The 21,103-nt window shown below is 39.2% G+C and overlaps 1 protein-coding gene across 1 annotated transcript in view; it reads right to left on the bottom strand.

The window, feature by feature from the left end:
* WWC2 (WW and C2 domain containing 2) overlaps window positions 1-21,103 on the bottom strand; it is a 538,330-nt gene that overhangs the window by 208,514 nt on the left and 308,713 nt on the right. Inside the window, 1 exon segment of the mRNA XM_053700248.1 lies at window positions 6,178-6,251. Coding sequence (XP_053556223.1) covers window positions 6,178-6,251 — 74 coding nt within the window.

Here is a 21,103-nt window from a genome sequence, read left to right as displayed (position 1 = left end):
ACCGTTTGAGTTAATATTGTTATCCTGTAGTTCATACTCCCCCGTAGATAGTCAATCTACCTATACCAGTTGGTATATTTGTAACACCCCCCCCCCCCATATACGCTAAGTATATTAGTGACATCCCCTTTTAAGGGGACTGGAGAAGTCAGTCTATCTCCTCGACTACGCTTCTCCTTTTGGTGATCCGGTGGATCACCAGATTTGTTTAGACATTTAAGTTGTAAGCAGTTAAAACTTGAATATATTAGATGCAACCTTGTTCCCATAAGATACTTTCTCCCTTTTTTCTCCTTTTTGTTTATTTATTTGACACCCGTTCCTGAGTGCATATATCTCCACCTAACCTTATTTCTACTCTAAGTGATAGGTGCAGACCCCTTGGAAACTGATTTCTTGCGCTCTCTTTGAACATTGGCCTGATCATACGGATCTGAAAATTCGGAGACCGTGTCTAGGTGTGCAGCTCCAGGTGGGGTGAGTTTTCTACCCAAACATCACTTATCCCTTAGCTCTTTTCCCCCCCCACCCTCCCTTGTAACTAGACCTGCCATGTCGAAAATGTCCAGTAACATCTCTTTTGCAACACTAAATGCTAAGGGGCTTAATTCCCAAGACAAGAGAAGTATGCTCACAAACACCATGAAAACCCTCAAAATACAAATTATTTTTTTACAAGAAACCCACTGGTTAGCATCCTCTCAAGCTCCATATAGGACCCCAGAGTATCCCACAGTTATCCTGGCCTCTCATAACGAAAAATCTAGAGGTGTAGCGATTGCCATACATAGAACTGTACACTTTGAGACCATTTATGTAGAGGCAGATACCCAAGGGCGATATTTACTACTTACCTGTAAACTTAACGGTATTTTGTTCACCTTGGTAAACATATACGCCCCTAACCAAACACAACCCAAGTTCCTGAAGGGGATCTTGCTCAAAATTGAGAAATATAAGGTTGGAACTCTAATCCTGGGAGGAGATTTCAATATGATATGGGACCCCCTAATGGACAAAAGGCTTCAAAAGGGGAAAAGCATTGATACGTACACCATAAATACAGCTCACAAATTCCGCCAGCATATAATCCAACATAATCTATATGATATCTGGAGGGCACAACACCACAGTGACAGAGACTACACTTACTTTTCTAGACCTCATCACTCCTACTCGAGACTAGACCACTTCTTCTCTGATTCCTGGACTCTGGACAGAGTACTAGAGTCACATATCAGGGTTTGTGCATGGTCCGACCATGATATCCTCACTTTTACCCTATCTACTGACCTAGCCAGAACAACTAGACCTAGTTGGAAACTCCCGAAACAAGCACTTCATGACAAAATCTTTAGATCATCCCTCAAGAATTCCATTGTCGAATTCTTGAGACTTAATGAGACCCCAGGCATGCCATCTCAAACCATATGGGCTGCTTTGAAGGCATATGTAAGAGGGATTTGCATTAGGAGACAGGCGACACTGCGACGTCAGTCAGGTGCACCCTTGGGCCTTCTTATGTCTGAATTACGACAGGCAGAGCAAGACAATAAAAATTCCCCGTCGGTCTCCCTATCTGATAAAATTAAACAGCTCAGAGCGCAATTGGCAGACAGAGAGCTAGAGAGAGTTAAAGAGTCTTACATTCGGTTTAAGAAGTTACTATACTGTCAGGGCAATAAAGCCTCAACGTTACTAGCTCACAAATTGAGAGGGAGGACCGCTGCAGCCAGAATTTTGGCACTCCAACGGGAGACCACATTGGTTACATCCCCTAAGGAAATCGGAGAGACTTTTGCGACCTATTACTCAGATCTATACCATCTCCAACCTTCAATGATTGGAAAAGAGTCCTCTGTACAAAAGGTGGTTGACTTCCTGCAAAGCCTCAACCTGCCTAGTTTATCGGAAGACGATAAAGAAACACTCAAGGCTCCTTTCTCTATATCGGAAATTAACCATGCCATCAAGCATACCCAAAACAATAAAGCCCCGGGCCCTGACGGGTACCCGGCATCCTTCTATAAACTTTTTAGGGTAGAATTAAGCAAAGTCCTCCTTGGGGTCTTTTCAGAAGCCCGAGAGTCGGGGTTATTCACTAAGGAATATTTGCAAGCAACGATACTACCGATTCCCAAACCAAATAAAGATCCCTCACAATGTAGCAGCTATAGGCCAATATCATTGATTAACGGAGATGTAAAGCTCTATGCTAAACTTTGGGCTAATCGTCTGAACACCATACTCCCAAAAGTGGTACATCCGGATCAAGTTGGGTTCACCTTTGGCAGAGAGGGACCTGACAATACTAGGAAAACACTGGACATCCTCATGGAGGCGTCCCGATTAAAGTTACCCATGCTGGCCCTGTCTTTAGACGCAGAAAAAGCGTTTGACAGGGTCAGATGGGACTACTTATGGTGTACGCTTGCCCAATTCGGTATACCAGCCGAAGTGATAACAGCTATTCAAGCCCTGTATTCCTGCCCAACTGCGGTGGTTAAAGGCCTGGGATTTGCTTCTCCGGAAATACATATAACCAATGGCACCAGGCAAGGATGTCCCTTGTCACCCCTAATCTTTACACTGGCCATTGAACCTCTGGCTCAAGCCATTAGGAACTCAAGTGTGATACATGGGGTAAAATTTGGGGGAGTCACTGCAAAGGTGGCATTGTTTGCTGATGACGTTACCTTATTCCTCACAAACCCGTTGGGCTCCTTGCCGATGCTACTAGATCTTCTTTCCAAATTTGGGACATATAGCTATTACAAGGTTAACGTCTCTAAGACAGAGGCTTTACCGCTAGGCATCCCTACATTTGAATTAGATGTTCTACGAACATCATATTCTTTTCAATGGTCACGCACTACCATCCGGCACCTTGGAGTACAATTGGGTCCCGATCCGAAATCTGTACTTGCCATAAACTATTCGAATATAGTTAAAGAGGTGACGGAGCTTACCACTTCCTGGGGCCTTAAGGAGTTATCGTGGCTAGGCCGCATAGCATCCTTTAAAATGACGATTCTACCTAAAATTCTCTATTATTTTCGGTGTATCCCTCTCAATATACCCAGTGCCCTGATAGATACACTCCAATCTATTGGCCAAAAATACATATGGGGAAAGTCTAAGCCTCGGATTGCTGCGAAAATACTCCAGAAAAAATACGAACAGGGAGGAGTAGCTATGCCTAGCATACGCGGATACTATGAGGCAGCTAGATTATCGCACATTACAGCGTGGGCGGACAGGGGGGAACCTCAAGGATGGAAGAGCATAGAAAATTTTGACCTGCCCAGGGGGCTGGGTTTAGCAGATTTGCCCTGGATCCCTGACTATCAACTAGACATGCTGAGAATCAAAAATGTCATTATCAGGGATAACCTAAAATTGTGGCGTACTCTTAAAAACCTGCCTGGGGTTGCTCCTCATCCATCCCCTATACACTCACTACCCGCTTTGCTTGCAGCCTTACCTGATACGCATGTTCGATACTGGAGAGACGGGGACCTGAAACTGATCTCCCAGCTATACCCCTCGGGCACTTTGATCACCCCAGACAATATTAGATTGGTTATACAAGATCCCCCCGTGTGGGCTATATTTGAATACTCCAGACTATATGCCTTTTTGATGTCTTGGGGGTTTCCTAGGGTCCACCTTAGACCCCTGACCAACTGGGAGAAATTGTGGCAACTACAGGTCAAGACCCCTAAAATTATATCATTTCTTTACAACCTACTGCAGTCATCCACGAACAGAGACAGACCCTGGCAACTTAGAGCCTGGGAAGGAGACCTCTCCAGACCAATCTCTGACAAACACCTTCATCTTGCAATTACACTAACTAAAAAGACTCTACACTGTGCGAATACTCTTGAGTCATATGTGAAACTATTTTTGAGATGGTACTACACCCCCTCCAGACTATCGCAGATGTTCCCTACGGCATCCTCTTTATGTTGGAGAGGATGCAAGCTAAGAGGCTCAGACATACACATATGGTGGGATTGCCCTAACCTGAAACCCACATGGCTCCAAGTATCTACCCTTTGCCTCAATCTTGGAATGAAAATGCCACTAACCCCTGAAATGGCCCTACTACACATATTCCCGCGTAGTATTCCGACCCCTTTGGCTAAACTATTAATTTTCGTACTTGCGGCCACTAAGTTGGCAATAGCGAGAGCCTGGAAACAGACACAGCCCCCAGACATTACAGACATCACACCCACAATACAACTCTATGCTAAGATGGAACTGGGTTATTACTCAAATGCTGATAGGGAGGAACTTTACTGGCAAATCTGGGAACCCTGGTTCCACTATCAGGAGGATTGTAGGCAGGATGCTCCGAGAGATGGGACCCCAAATCGTTCGCACTAACTGAACCTAGCCCCACAGTATGATAGACCCCTGGCCCTAGATTAAGGATCTACATCTACTCCCACTGATCTGTGCCTGTTGATCACAACTCCTCCTCCCCTATTCTGTTTCTTCTGCCCTTTTCCCACTCCCCCTCCCCCATAACATGAGACCCCCTGCCCTTCCCCCATCCCCCTACCCCCCCCCCCTCAGCCCTTTTCTCCTTAGGGTTGTCTGCCCCGCCTGGAGATGCACACTACAAATTGCCCGTTGGGCTGTGGAGTTGATCATGGAAATAACTTTTACCTAGGATTAATGGTCGAAATTCCTCTAAGTTGAGTCCATATCTAAAATCACTGTATTACATCAAATATATCAAAGAGGTCCAGCCTATGCATGTTCACGAATGGCCCTCTGGGCTGCTAAAACAAGCATGGTGAAGGTTTTCATTCAATTGATTGGTCGGTATTATTGTACTACTGTGTTCACATTTGGATTATAGTACTGTACCAATCATAACATTCAGGTGGGGCTAAAGCAATTTTGTTTATTCTGTACTCTTCTGTATCCTGGAGAAATATGTTATGTACCTGATATTACCTACAACTATTCATGGAGATACTTTTATTGTGACTTCTGTTACATCTGTATGTACAAAATGAGTAAATTACTCTGTAATTGTCGTTATCAAGCTTACTTTATAATGAAAATAAAAAGTTATTTTGGAAAAAAAAAAAAAAAACACGTGACCGCTCTAAAAACAATGGCGGACGATCAACGGGAGGAGGATGGATATTAGTAAGGTAGGATAATTATATTCAATATCGCTGAAAATATAATGAATATGGCGAAATGATGAATGAAAGTCACATTATTTTATTAGTTCAATTAGGATCGCAAGATGTAGTTAGTCATACTTGACCATCACTTTAAGATATGATTTCATCTGCTCTTAAGTTTGTCCCTGTGTGTTCCCTAAGTTCAGTTATATAAGAATGGTTTTCATTTATTACATTTTACAGACTTTTTGTATTATAATTAATAAAAAAAACTCAGCGCTATTATGGGACAAAATAGTTTGCTTCATTCTCTTGGTATCTTTTTTTGAAGAGTAAAACTAGATAGGCTCATAAGAGCTCACGAATATGCACGTATCTTTAGTACACTATGCAGAAGTGTTTTGCAACATTAATTGTAGCTTTGTTATACAATGTTGCAAAACACTGCTGCCATAGAGTATTAAAGACACGTGCACACTCCTGGGCTCTCATGAGCCTACCTAGTTTTATTCTTCAATAAAAGATTCCAAGAGAACAAAGCAAATTTGATAACAGAAGTAATTTGGAAAGTTGCTTAAAATTGTATGCTCTATCTGAATCATAGAGTTTAATTTTGACTTTACTGTCCCTTTAATCTAATCTCTCTTTTGGGACCAGCGTGGAGAGAAATCATGTATTGTATATGTATTTCCTTCACATCGAGAACCCTGCATAGCTAGATAAACAGCTCTCAAGCAAAAATGTGCCTTTGTAAGATTCTTTGAGGGACCGCACATTACTGATATGACTTCTTATGTAATCTTGTCAGAGTAAAGAGCTTTATCAGGCACTTGTACAGTAAGCTAATGACATTAGTATCCCACATCACTGAATGTCTTTTGTATGCTATAAACCTATCTTTATACATAGACACATCTTATGTTTGCATTGTGATTGGCCAGTAGATGTCAGTGTAAGTACACGGTTTAATAGAACATTGTTACTGCTGCACAACATCTAGTGTATGCACACACTGTTACACTACCTTCGTTTAGCCTCTTCATACTGCAGGCTCAGTCTGACTTTTTCTGCCAAGTTTGTTCTATTTCTCATACCGATCTGCAGGAGAAGAAAAGATTCCACTTATAGAACAATAAGAGATACATCACATGTTCCACTCCTCACAACTAACTGCAAACTGTTTAACCAGAAAACATCAAGCCAAAAAAATAAAATAAATAAGAATAAGCACATTATGTTAATACTATATTGAAATTTGAAATGAACTCCACAACATTTCAGTTTTTAATAGAAGCATTTTTTGCAAACTGCAAAAGGTCAGCAACTGCTTAGACTGTACACAGAGCATTTATACATATGACTTATGCACTTGCATTCAAACACCACAAATGCTCAAGAGCATATATAATATAGCTGTTAATGAAGATGTCATCACCGGCAATATGAATGAGGATGTATGGTGCCTGTGTGCATATGAACCATTAAAGAATCACTAAATAAGTTTTGCAAATACATGTATATTGGAAAAATGATTCTTTTCCAAATTGCACAGATGTATATTTACATTTTTTAAGAATTTTCCTTTTTTAATTTAAATTAAATGATGTCTCTTTAATTTAGTGACTTAAATGGTAAGAGCAGATTAGATTCACCTGCTGGTTGTTTAATACCTACAAGTATATACATTTCTACATACAATGTATTAATAATGTGCACACGCCAGTAACTTCCAGTTGCTTGAAATAGTAGGTAATTCCGCTTTTTTTTCTCTGCTGTCTACTGAGCATTAACACAGCCTCACTGCATTGCTTATACTTCTTAAATGACCTTTCTGTCATATGATTTGAGAGGTGCTGTGTGAGGGTTACTTGTGCATACACATTTTATATAAATATTCACACCTTTTTCATTGTGTATTCAGACAATGTAAGGTAACAACGTCTGTGTCATTTGCAAGGGCACATAACATTTAAGGTATGGTTGTATATATTAATACAGATGGCAAAACAGATTTCTCTCTTATCTAATTATAGCACAATCTGCCAATCTAAGAGGAGATTTCATTGTTACTCCAGATCACTGTTAATGACTATAAAAAAGGTGAAACACATCTCATAGCAATGAGCTGCAGCCCTCTGTGACCTGCCAACTATTGAAAGATCTTAGATGTACACTTATACACCAAGTCAGTAGTGTGATTGCCACTATGTCTAATATAATAAAATGGCGTCCTCTGTATCAAATGACTAGAACAGTGTTTTTCAACCAGTGTGCCGTGGCACACTAGTGTGCCATGAGAGATCCTCAGGTGTGCCACGGCAGACTGACAACAGTGTGACATTTTTTAAACTTTGCTTGTTTTTTACTCCCAGTGCAGGGGTAGTTTGTAGGAGGCATGGCATAACAGCACAATACATACAGTATGTGTGTGTTTGTGTGTATGTGTATATATATATATATGCTGCATTAGGCTACAATGTGTGATTTTTTTTTAAATTTTGGGATGGTGGTGTGCCACAGGATTTTTTAATGTAAAAAAGTGTGCCACGGCAAAAAAAAGGTTAAAAATCACTGGACTAGAATATTACTGACATGTTCAACATAAACATACGCAGAACAGACACACTCTAGGTGTATCTCTCATAAACTAAGGGAAGAAAGTATACAGGTAGCCCTCAGTTTAAGCCGGGGTTAGGTTCCAGAAGGAATGGTTGTAAATCGAAACCGTTGTAAAGTGAAACCCAGTTTATAATGTAAGTCAATGGGAAGTGAGGGAGATAGGTTCCAGGCCCCTCTCAAAATTGTCATAAGTAACTCCTAATACATTATTTTTAAAGCTTTGAAATGAAGACTTTAAATGCTAAACAGCATTATAAACCTAATAAAATAACCACACAACACAGAATATATAATTAAACTAAGTTAAATGAACAAAAACATTTGCTAAACAGCATTATACACCTAATAAAATAATCACACAACACAGATTTCACTTGCATTTTTCTGCAAACAGTTCTTTCTATGCATTCCAATCTGGACTGATTTATAGACAGGAAGATCTTGTTCCTTTGAAATCTGTTCGATAGCTCAGGTCTGGTTAAACTGATTAATTTCAGCTTGCTTGGCTTTGCTGCAACACAAGCGGACAGCTCCACCTACTGGCTATTTTAATAAATGCACTGCTTCTCAATGCTTTTTTTTTTTTTTTTTTTATATATATTTTTTTATTAAGGTTGAGTTCACAATACAGCATAAAATGTAATGCGTCAGAACAGAACAAAAAAGAAAAACTACAAAGAGCAAAATACATAAATACAGCAAAGATATTCACAATATACGATCGTAATAAACCTGTTATTGTTTCTGTTGCATCTCTGAAATAAAAAGAAAAAACAAAAAGAACAAAAGTAGTCTCAACCTTATTTTTTTTCCTGTTTTCTATTTTCCCACCAGCTTCAAGGTATTCATAACGAAAAGAAATAAACCTAGTGACATAATATTTGTTCTATTCCGCAAAATAATCATGTAATTTAGACTTTCAAATGCCACATATACCCTAAATTACCTTGTTTTGTCATACTATGTCATATCTTGGAGACAAGTCATATTTATCACTTGCTCCCTGATTTTGCTCCCCCCTGTCCCTCCCCCCCCGCCAAAAAAAAAAAAAAAGAAAAAGGGGGAATATCTCCCAATGAAATCTACCATATCCCCAATAGTACCAGTTCCGAATTTCTAAATGGGAAAATCATATAATCTATTTCCACTGCCGAAAAGCTCTTAATAAACAAGGACCATTTTGCGAAAAACTTTCTAATGTCCCCTTCGTCGTTCATATTGGTGTCGAGCTGTTCTAATATACATTGTTTTTTTAGACAGTTTTTGATCTCCGTAATCGTGGGTGTTGCAGTCGATTTCCATTTCTTAAAGATCAAATATCTGGCTGCAACCACTGTCATGTTAATTAGTTTATGTTGGGGATGTGATTTTTCTCTAACATTTCTCAGGAAAACACAATAACTCAGGGATATTTCAAATGGAGGAATCTTTACTTTATTTTTTAACCAATATTCTACTTTTTTCCAGAATTGACCCATCTTAGGGCAAAGATGCGTCTATCACATTAGGTGCGTATAGGTTACATAATGTGTATATGGTTTTCGCCACCTTGATTTTTAACAGTATAAATCTCCCCTCTGGGTCTACCTGTGTATTGAGAATCTCTAAGCCACTGGTCATTATCTTTTTCCCGAGGAGTATGGCTACGCCTCTCTTCCTATTTAAACTTGGAGTGGCCAGTACCTCCTTTACCCAGGATTTCTTTAGTTTCCTAGTTTCTTCTATTTTTAAATGCGTTTCCTGGAGGAATACTATGTCGGACTTTATTTTCCTCAGCTGGTTTAAAATTGCTGTCCTTTTTATGGGGGATGTGAGACCTCCAATGTTCCACGAAACAAATGTAATACTATCTAACTTTGTCATATTCTTAATTTAATATAAGGGGATAAACCAGAAACCCAAAAAAAAAAGAAAAAAAAAAAAAAAAAAAGAAAAGAAAAAAAAATTAAATTGGCGGAGGGGGGGGGGGGTGGGGATTGGGGGGAAGCCTAGGCACCCGGGGGAGAAAACCAAGATTTTGAACCATTTCTTAACAATTATCAACTGTCTCACTTTTTGTTTGAGTGTTTTAATTATTCAGGTATTTTTAATTTGGCTAAGAGTTCACTTGCCTCTTTAGCCGTCTCAGCGTAATATATTTCGTCCTTGTCCCATACTTTGAGCCTTGCTGGATAGATCAGGGTAGCCCGTATGCCCATGTTAATAAGTTTAGTACATGTTGGGGATAACACCCTTCTCTTAGTTGCCGTTTCAACCGAGAAGTCTTGGAACATAAAAATACTAGAGTTCCCTAGTACAATGGGCTGATTTTTACGGTAATATTGAAAAAGGGTAATTTTATCCTGGAAATTCAGTAGTTTGACTATAATTGGTCTTGGCCTAGCTTTCTCTGTGTTGTCTGAGGCAGGTCTCCCTAATCTGTGAGCTCTTTCAATAATAATTTTGGGATATGCACTTGGAATTTTGAGGAGTTGTACTAGTGTTTCAGAAATAAAGTTATTTAGGTTATCATATTGCTTCTCTTCTGGTACTCCTACAATTCTGAAATTATTCCGTCTAGAGCGGTTTTCTAAGTCCTCAATTTTAAACTGAAGTTTTTCAATTGTTGCTTCATTAATTTTAGATTTTGTAGTATATGTGACCGTTAGATCTTCAAGATCTGAGACTCGTTGCTCAAGTTCTTGTACTCTGTTAGAGAATTGCCTAAGCTCTTGTGAAAGTGATCTCATATCTTGCTTAATCTCTGACCTCAGAGTGTCAAATTTGGGGGCAAGTGCTTCTAAGATACTATCCACCAAGGCTTGAGTATTGGAAGATTCATAGGGGTATGGAAAATTGCTGGAGGCTAGGTTAGTATCCACTGAGGTGCTTATTGAGCTTTTTATTTTCTTATCTTTGTTTCTATTCGCCATGATTGGAGAAGGGGTTTTGCCGTGAGTGTTTAAAAATTTATCCATGTGTGGTGTACCCACTTGTGATTTAGAAGTGTGCTCTTAATTTTAGGTTTACCAGGGTGCTAATATTTGGAGTGAGGGAGAGAAAGAGAGAAAAAAGAAGAAAAAAAAAAAAACCCTGCAGGGAGGTGATAAAACCGAAGGGATGTGAGGGGTTCTGTGTGATAGTGATAGTGATGGACAGTTGAGGGAGATATATAGTGTGAAAAAAGGTCACGTGTTGTTAATAGTATCCAAAATCTAATAGGTGATTAGTTGTGGAGCCACTACAGAAGCGACTCTGAGTTTAACCCCTTCTCTTCTCCGGCTCTTTGTGTTCACATTTGCTCTAAAAGCTTCTTCCACTTATGATATCCCTAGCCCCTACTTTACTTCTAAAGTCTATTGCTTCCTTCGGCCAATTTGACCCTTTGAGAAGGTGTTTAAATACTACATTGTAATTTACAGCAATTTCTCCTTTTTCTTCTCCTCCTTCTTCCCCTCCAGGGCTACTTTACTGTTACTCCCTTTTACGTGTATTTTACAGAATTATATTAGTAACTTAATTGATCTATTGTAAACCTAGGCAGCTCAATTTGCTGCAGTTCCTAATCTATTCTCTATGCCCTTGTCACAGAGCCAATGTTACACCCTCATTGTTGTACACACCACGGTTATGCCACAGTCGCCACAGTATGTGCCACAGTTACCGTGTTTGAAGAGTAAATAACCAAGTTGGTTCACATTTTTCCCAATAATTATTCATACCTACTGAATAGCCAATATATCAGTATAGCCTTTGCACAATGTGACTTCTTTTATGTCTAGGGCGTTTTAGATATTTTACTGTTGACAATTAAGTTTAGATAAAAAGGGGTTTTAACCTTGGATTTGTATCCTTATTTCCTTTCTATTGCCCTGAAAGCCAGTAGGGGCAGAGGCGTTACTTATAGCAAAAAGATGGATATAATTTTGTGCTTAGCCAGATATTTAACCAGGAAAGGCCTGGGATAGATTGATATTAAAATATACTTAGTTACGGGGCTTAGGTTACCTCTCAGAATCTTTTAGAGTTTTTATAAGGAAGGTACATACTATAAGCTTTTAGTTTAACTAGTCTTCTCTACTGAGTAAACCCCCAGAGATTTATCTTTCTTTAATCTTTAACAAGGATAGGTCCGAGAATTTGATGTCAATCAGTTACATAAGAGACATGGTAGAGATACAATGCTTCCTTGAAATATAACCTCTAGAAAATACAGATTACTTTACAACACTAAATACATGCTATGTGTGTCTTAGATCAGCCTATCCTCAGTATAGAATGATTACCCTGATGGACAGTAAAGCTATTATTAAGAAATCTCTCAGCAACAATAAACTAGCTGTGATAGAAGAAATAGGCCTGGCAAGCCTAGAATTAAGTAGCCGTCAATAAGCTGATGAATCTAATCTAAAATATCCATTAATAAGTAAAGTAAACTTAATTCTGCAAAAAGATACAAACAGATAGAAAAACAGAAGAAAAACAGCCTCTTCAATATATTTTAAAGTGACCCAGAGTCTTGTTTTTGTAGAGTCAAGTTTTTAAATGAAATGTTACTCGGTCTGAGGTACTTCACAGGGGTTTTGCTGCAGAGCCATAGAAGGAGAACTTGTGCAGTGTCCTCAGTAATTAAAGGACAGATATGGAGCAAAAGTTTGCGAGCATAAGAGTTTAAACAGTATAAAGAATGTCTCTTTCTTCTCTTCACACTCAAACCCTTGTTGGTCCCAATCTTAGCTGAGTTCAGAGAGAATAAAATATTTCCTAAGGCTGTTCTTCCATCCCCTTGCTACAGGCGAAAACAGTTCCCACAGTTAGGTTATCTCCAGCGTGGCTGGCAAACTCACCCCCTCCAGAGAATCCTACCGTCAGTTATCCTCTGTGATAGCCCGCAGATCGTTGTCGGGCTAATTTCGGCCCAGACGCCGTATCAGGGCCTCCTATGTCGGCTCTCCCGCTGAGGACCGCGCTCAGCTCCCCCCACGCAGCACCGGTGGGGGGGGAGTGGGCGGCGCCGCGCCGGGCGGCCAAGCAACGCAGGGGCAAGCTGCACTCCAGGTCCACTCTCCAGACCGGGCCCAACTCCCTCCCGCCCAGCACCGGTGGGGGAGGGAGAAGGACAGGCCCCAGCCGACAGGACCGGAGAGACAACAGGTACAGCAGAGAGATGGTTTGTGTTGATGGTTTTCACGCTGGGCTGTCAGGTGAGGCAAGCACACGGAGGGGGGAGGGCCAGGAGCCGCAGCAAACGTCTTGTCTCCAAGGAAGGATACAGCCTACGATGTGAGGCAGTTTGATTGAAAATGGCAGAGCAGTGTAGTAAAGTTAGGTGTAATAAGAGGCAGCCATAATTTTGTTTGAGATCAGTAGGTTGTAAAGCTGTTCTCCGAAAGGCCAAAACAACTGGTGATTAGGGTATAACAGTGGGATGTTGTGCCACTGTCAGGGGTTCCGGAGTGGTTCTTGGTACTATCCAAGGGAAGCCCCAGAGCAGGGGCTGGCGCGAAAAGAGCTCCGCCAAAATCCAGGGGACTGGAGAAACGAGCTGAGCTGCAGCTGTGCAGCTCCTCCTCCACCGGAACTCTCTCGCTTCTCAATGCTTTTAAATAGCAGTCACATGACTGGAAAAAAAGGTTGTTATTCTGGAACGGTGTAAATTGAACCATTGTAAAACGAGGGCCACCTGTATACAGCTTTTGTTTGAGAGTGGGTTTCTTATTAAATTTTGGAAAGCTCTCAAAAAATATGAATATCTATGAGGCTATATGGGACAGTAGGATTTAGTCTTAAAGGGATATACGTCAAAATTAAGCTTTCATGATTTAGGTACGGAATACATCATGAAAGCTTTCCTACTAACTTCTGTTATCAAATGTAATTCTCTCTCTTGGTATCCCCCTTGTTAAAACATAGTTCCTTTTTGTGAAAACATCCTGAGGCAGGCTCGAAAACATGCACAAGTCTGGAGCGCTTTATGGCAGCAGTGTTTGCCACAAAGTGTATAACAAAGTTATATGTACAGTGCTCAAGGCAAATGCAGGTTCCGAAGCCTAACTATGTTTTTATAGAAAGGTCCTAAGTCTCAACAAAGGACACCAGAAGAAAGAGGTAAATTTAGGAAGAGAAGTAAATTGTAAAGTTTTTTGTTTTTTGTTTTTTAACAAATACACGCTCTGTCTGAATCATGAAAGTTTAATTGTGATTTCCCCATCCCTTTAAGCAACCAGATTAGTCTGGCAGCATGTATATAAAACATATGTCCCCTAAAGAATGTGAAAAGAACAATAAGAGACACCAGAATAATGAAAAATAAAAACAAGCCGTTGCAAAACTAATAATAATAATAATAATAATAATAAATAAATCACAACTAACAGTCCCTGTAAAGTTTTTTTTTTAGAACAAGACAAAAATACAAAAAGACATTTAGTGTAATAGGGTCATAAGTATGGAGCTTTGCTGCACACTCCAGTATGGAAAAGGTTAACAGCCTTAAGACAGTTCCGCTAATTAAAGCATAATATTTTTCAACGTGTGAAAGACGATTAAGGTAAGGCTCTGTATACCACATTAACAGCAACATTATTTTTACACTGAATAATCCATTTTAATAGCTGTTCCTCTTATTGCATTCTAGCTGATAGAGATGGTGTTTAATTAGTTTTTAGGCAATTTAATAATAAGTGCAGACAGTGCAGGAATAAATATTGAGCCAGCATTTATGATGTAAAAGGCTGTGTGCATAACCTCCAAACACTTGTGAATTTTGTCTGGTTACTCGTTAAAAGCAAAATCCTTACAGAGTGAATTGGGTTTAGTTTTGGGTGTTCTCAAAATAAAATTGTTCACGTGTGTCGTTTTTAAAGCAAAAATGTCATCAGTTTTTTTTCCTGCATGAATATCTGATATTTGTAAACTCTTTGGGTTTACTGAAAGCAAAGCAAACATTGCTAAAGAATGTTTAAAAGGGTTCATCCTGTAGTACAAGTTATGGATATTTCTGTGGATAGTTAATATTGAAGAAGTTACTGTGGATTTATAAAATATAAAATTTGTAAATTCAAAATTAATCTTTAATGATTCAGAAAGAGTGTGTAATTTTAAACAACTTTACAGTTTACTTCTATTATTTAATTTTCTTTTTCTCTCTTGGTATCCTTTGTTAAAAAACATACCTGGGTAGGCTCAGGAGCCGCAATGCAATTTTGGGAGCTAGCTGTTAATTGGTGGCCTGGAGATGTCTTTTGTCACTGGCTCACCTGTGTTCAGCTAGCACAGAGTAGTAGATATTTTTTTACCCTTTACGCTAGGTCTTCACTCGTGCTAAGCCAAAGCGCGCTAACCTTCACTCGTACTAACCCAGAACTCACACATTCCACTGCAAATGTGACTGGAATGATCGCCCGTTGCCTATGTAATATCTTGCCCTGTATTTATCAATCCCCCTTCTTTGTTAAAAAATTATCTCACTGCTCCTAAATCTTGCTTCCCAAGTTAGTTTATCAAAAATTTTGGGTACTTTTTACATGTATGGGTGACCCATATGGTGACCACCCTGGGAGGGCGAAAAGAACCAAGGGTGTGCACATACACATGCACTTTTACCACTTTAAGATGGGCGCTGAGAGAATTGGTATACAGTCTATTTAACAGCTGAGAAGTATTCACATGAGAGTGGCTTCTCACAGACTGTTTAAAGAAACCTTCAAGTAATTTTTATATACAGTTAGCATATATCATCACATCGCTGACAAATATCTGCATATAAAGAAATTTAAAAGGTGTCATTTTGTTAACAAGGTTTGCACTGTTTTTGCAAGGTTTGCACAGTTTTTGGATACAACCCTTAAAAAGCTTCTTGACTCAGTTTACCTTATCTCATTTGCATGGGGCCAATTATGGACAAATATGAATGAGCTCCCGTACTGATCAAGCAATCGCTGTGTGGAATGTTGCAGGGTTAGAATTCGGAAACATGGCAGATGCACTCCAGCCATCCTGAGGGCAGTAGAAAGTTTCAGGAAAATTGGTCAAAAATAATAATATGTATCTGAGTATTTTATGGGGAATTAAAATTTTGAGTTTAACGTCCCTTTCATTTTGAAAGTAAATGTCAATGGGACAAATGAGGAGACAGACAATGTTTGTCCCAAATAAGAGCAGTCACATCTCCTTGACCCTTGATAAGTATGTTTAACTATAACCAATGGCCAAATCTCTTTAATTTAATTGGCCCATCTTTGCTCAGACAATGTTTCTTCTGATATAACAGATCGTTGGCTACCAATAAGTTAAACTAAAAAATAAAATCACTATAAGATGCAGCTTTGAAAAGCAATTTATGTTATCTGCAGCCTATAATTACAGTCAAACTGAAAATTGTTGTTTTATGCATGTTGTAATGCAATTATTAGATCAATAATAATGCCTTCAACTCAAATTGCTTTCTTTTATATCAGGTAAGAGAGTTCTATGTTGTACAGTAAAACCCATCCCTTTAAAGCTAAAAGTGATGTTTTAAAAACTATAATAGAACTGAACATGACACACACAAAAAAGTAAAAATTGTGGCCAATACAAAATAAAATCCAAACAAACAAAACAATGTATCATCAACTGTGCAACACAAATATTTTCAATACAAAACAAACAGATTTCAGGTAATAATGCACTGTATATCCACAGAAGAATAAAAACCCGGGACTTTATGCAAAATTCAGGGATTGTCCCAGAAGATTTGGGACTGTTGCCAACTATGCTATTACTTGCAATGGACTACCCAGTCAGCTTGAATAGTGCTGATGCCATTTTACTGTGATCTCATGAGATTTCACTGAACTCTCACAAGATTTATAGTAAACTTCTTATGCTTAGGAGATTTATGCTGAGGAGGGAAATAGCATGATTGTGCCTGCACATGACAGATGCATGCTGCCCTGCAAGTTCTGTGGCTAGCATCCTGATTGGCTGCTTAAATGTTCCTTTACAATGGGATGTGGGTACTGAGGAAATTTAGAGGTAAATAGCTTTCTGTTTTACATAGAGGTGTTCATGTGATATTTTCTAGTCATTTTTAACAGCTCTGCTGCATCACTTTAAATTGCTTCATATTTAATTTCCATCCAAAAGGATCTTTTCAGAGAAAAACAGTTAACCAAAACATGAAAAGTAAAACCTTCTTGCAACCGTAACCCAAGACCTTAAATGCAATGAATATACTATTAACACAAAGGGCAAAAATATCAGGTGATTCAGGGAGAGAAAAATCGTCAATCAGATTAGCTGCATGCTTGACCTCTATTTGACTTGCATTTGTACCAAATATTAATAGACTTGGGGTGGAAAATCCTTTTTTTACAGCTGAGGCAGGTAAAGTCAAAAGATGTAAGTTACAGTATTAACAAGAATCAAGGTACCTCAGTGGTTAACAATATCCTGCTATGAATAATAAAAAATAACTGTGGAATAGCATTAAACAACATTAGTCAACATTCCATTCAGGGAAAGTGGGCATATCTTTTAAGTTAGTATATCATTTTAAATATTAAATGTATTTATAAATTAAAAGGACCATTAAATACTGTGAAATTGAGTAATCAACAAATGCGTAATAAAAATACAGCACTTACTCAATTTCAAACGAGCAGTGTTTTTTCTGACATATTTCAATATGTCCTTTTTTTCCTGTGCTCTGTATCATGTGACTGCCATTACAGACTGTTATTTATATACTTAAAAACTCAGTAGGAGATGGGTCTTAGAAAGTGTGCATATAAAAAGAATATGCACAATTTGATAATGTAAATTTGAAATTTTTTGGCCCATCTCAAACCCGACGTTCCTAACCATCTTAGGTTTTATTTTTATTTCACAGGTAAGTTTGTATTTATTTTAACTAGGTAGATTAGTTATTAACTATTTACTAACTACCTAGTTAAAATAAATACAAATTTACCTGTAAAATAAAACCTAACATTACACTAAAATTAAATAAATTACATTAATCAAATACAATTAACTAAATTACAAAAAAACAAAAAAACTAAATTACACAAAATAAAAAAGAAATTATCAAATATTTAAACTAATTACTCCTAATCTAATAGCCCTATCAAAATAAAAAAGCCCCCCAAATCATAAAATTCCTAGCCTAAACTAAACTGCCAATAGCCCTTAAAAGGGCCTATTGCGGGGCATTGCCCCAAAGATATCAGCTCTTTTACCTGGCAAATATAAATACAAACATCCCCCAACAGTAAAACCCACACAACCAACCCCCCCAATAAAATTCTATCTAGAAAACCTAAGCTACCCATTGCCCTGAAAAGGGCATTTGGATGGGCATTGCCCTTAAAAGGCATTCAGCTATTTTACTGCCCAAACCCTAAGATAAAAATAAAACCCACCCAATAAACCCTTAATAAAACCTTAAACTAACCCCCGAAGATCCACTTACAGTTTTGGAAGACCGGACATCCATCCTCATCCAGCCGGGATAAGTGTTCATCCAAGCGGCAATAAGTCCTCAACGAAGCCGGGAGAAGTCTTAATCCAAGCGGCAAGAAGTCCTCAACGAAGCCGGGAGAAGAGGATGCTCCGCACCGGATGTCTTGAAGATGGACCCTCTCCACGCCGGAAGGATGAAGATAGAAGATGCTGTCTGGATGAAGACTTCTGCCCTCCTGGATGATGACTTCTTGCCAGTTGGATGAAGACTTCTCCCGGCTTCGTTGAGGACTTCTTGCCCCTTAGATGAAGACTTCTCCCGACTTCGTTGAGAACTTCTTCTCGCTTGGATGAAGACTTCTCCCGGCTGGATGAGGATGGATGTCCGGTCTTCCAAAACTGTAAGTGGATCTTCGGGGGTTAGTGTTAGGTTTTATTAAGGGTTTATTGGGTGGGTTTTATTTTTAGCTTAGGGTTTGGGCAGTAAAAGTGCTGAATGCCCTTTTAAGGGCAATGCCCATCCAAATGCCCATTTCAGGGCAATGGGTAGCTTAGGTTTTTTAGATAGAATTTTATTTCGGGTGGTTGGTTGTGTGGGTGGTGGGTTTTACTGTTGGGGGGGATGTTTGTATTTTTATTTGCCAGGTAAAGGAGCTGATATATTTGGGGCAATGCCCCACAAAAGGCCCTTTTATGGGCTACTGGCAGTTAAGTTTAGGCTAGGGGTTTAATTATTTGGGGGGGGGGGGCTTTTTTAATATGATAGGGCTATTAGATTAGGAGTAATTAGTTTAAATATTTGATCATTTCTTTTTTATTTTGTGTAATTTAGTGTTTATTTTTTCTTATAATTTAGTTAATTATATTTGATTAATGTAATTTATTCAATTTTAGTGTAATGTTAGGTTTTACTGTAAGACAGGTTAGGTTTTATTTTACAGGTAAATTTGTATTTATTTTAACTACATAGTTAGTAAATAGTTAATAACTATTTACTAACTAGTCTACCTAGTTAAAATAAATACAAACTTACCTGTGAAATAAAAATAAAACGTAAGATAGCTACAATATAACTATTAGTTATATTGTAGCTAGCTTAGGTTTTATTTTACATGTAAGTATTTAGTTTTAAATAGGAATAATTTAGGTATTAATTGTAATTTTTATTTGGAATAATTTTAATTATATTAAAGTTAGTGGGTGTTAGGGTTAAGCTTAGGGTTAGGTTTAGGGGTTAATAACTTATACTTAACTATATAACTTAACTTAACTAGTATAGTGGCGGCGACATTGGGGGCAGCAGATTAGGGGTTAATAAGTGTAGTTAGGTTGCGGCGATTTTGGGGGCAGCAGATTAGGGGTTAATAACAGTAATGTAGGTTGCAGCGACATTGGGGGAAACAGATTAGGGGTTAATAAGTGTAGTTAGGTTGCAGCGATTTTGGGGGCAGCAGATTAGTGGTTAATAACTGTAATGTAGGTGATGGCGATGTCAGGGGCAGCATATTAGGGGTGTTTAGACTCAGGGTTTATGTAAGGGTGTTAGGTTTAAACATAAAAAAAAAAATTCCCCATAGACATCAATGGGGCTGTGTTACGGAGCTTTATGCTTTTTTTTAGCCGGCTCTCCCCATTGTTGTCTATGGGGAAACCGTGCACGAGCACGTAACAGCAGCTCAAAGCAGCGCTGGTATTTGTGTGCGGTATGGAGCTCAACGCAGCCATATCGCCCACAAACACTGGCTTTTTTTAAACTCATAATACCAGCGCTATAGGGAGGTGAAATACCGCCGAAAATGCTGCGGTCGTTAATTTCCCTATATCGCTCAAAACTCATAATCTGGCTGACTGTTAATTATGATAAAGTTGTTCTATTTTTTATTTTTAAACTAACAGGAGGTGCATCTACACCTTAAAGGGATAGCAAAACCCCAATTTTTCTTTCATGATTCAGATAGAGCATGCGATTTTAAACAACTTATCTATTTACTTCTATTATCTATTTTGATTTGTTGTCTTTGTATCCTTTGTTGAAAAGAATACCTAGTAAGGTTCAGGAGCTGGGAGTGAGTCGCTGATTGGTGGCTGCACATATATACTTCGTCATTGGGTTACAGATGTGGGGGGGTAGTTATCAAGCCGTCAACCTCAAATACGCTGCGTATTCCGCAGCGTATTTGTGGCGAGGCTGATATGCCTTAGTTATCAAAGGCTCGAGACCGGCAAAAGTAGAATTTTGTGACGTCAGCTTCGATCCGCCGGACTCAGTCCGACACAGATCGATTCTTACGTCACTCCAGATGTTCCGCACACAAGTGCGGCACATTCTCACTACTTTTGCTAGCTATCAAAAAACTAGCAGGTACGCTCGGCACTTTTACGGCCCAGCGTACCTGGTTTTCAAAGCGCCAGCCTGGAGGCGGCGGATCCCATAGGAATCAATGGGAGTCTGACCATAGCGAAAGTACAAGTTCGCTGCTGACAGACATCCCATTGATTTCTATGGGAGCTGTCTACACCTAACACCCTAACATGTACCCCGAGTCTAAACACCACTAATCTGACCCCCCCTACACCGCCGCAACTAAATAAAGTTATTACCCCCTAAACCGCCGCTCCCGGAGCCCACCGCAAGCTACTCTATACATATTAACCCCTAAACCGCCGCTCCCGGAGCCCACCGCAAGCTACTCTATACATATTAACCCCTAAACCGCCGCTCCCGGAGCCCACCGCAACTATAATAAATGTATTAACCCCTAACCCGCCGCTCCCTGAACCCGCCGCAACCTATATTAAATGTATTAACCCCTATCCTGCCCCCCCTACACCGTCGCCACCTATAATACATTTATTAACCCCTAATCTGCCCCCCCTACACCGTCGCCACCTATAATAAATTTATT

Source organism: Bombina bombina, chromosome 2, assembly GCF_027579735.1.
Source record: "Bombina bombina isolate aBomBom1 chromosome 2, aBomBom1.pri, whole genome shotgun sequence".
Lineage (NCBI taxonomy): Eukaryota > Metazoa > Chordata > Amphibia > Anura > Bombinatoridae > Bombina > Bombina bombina.
The sequence above is the reverse complement of the archived record's forward strand: the minus strand, read 5'-3'. Positions and strand labels throughout refer to the sequence as shown.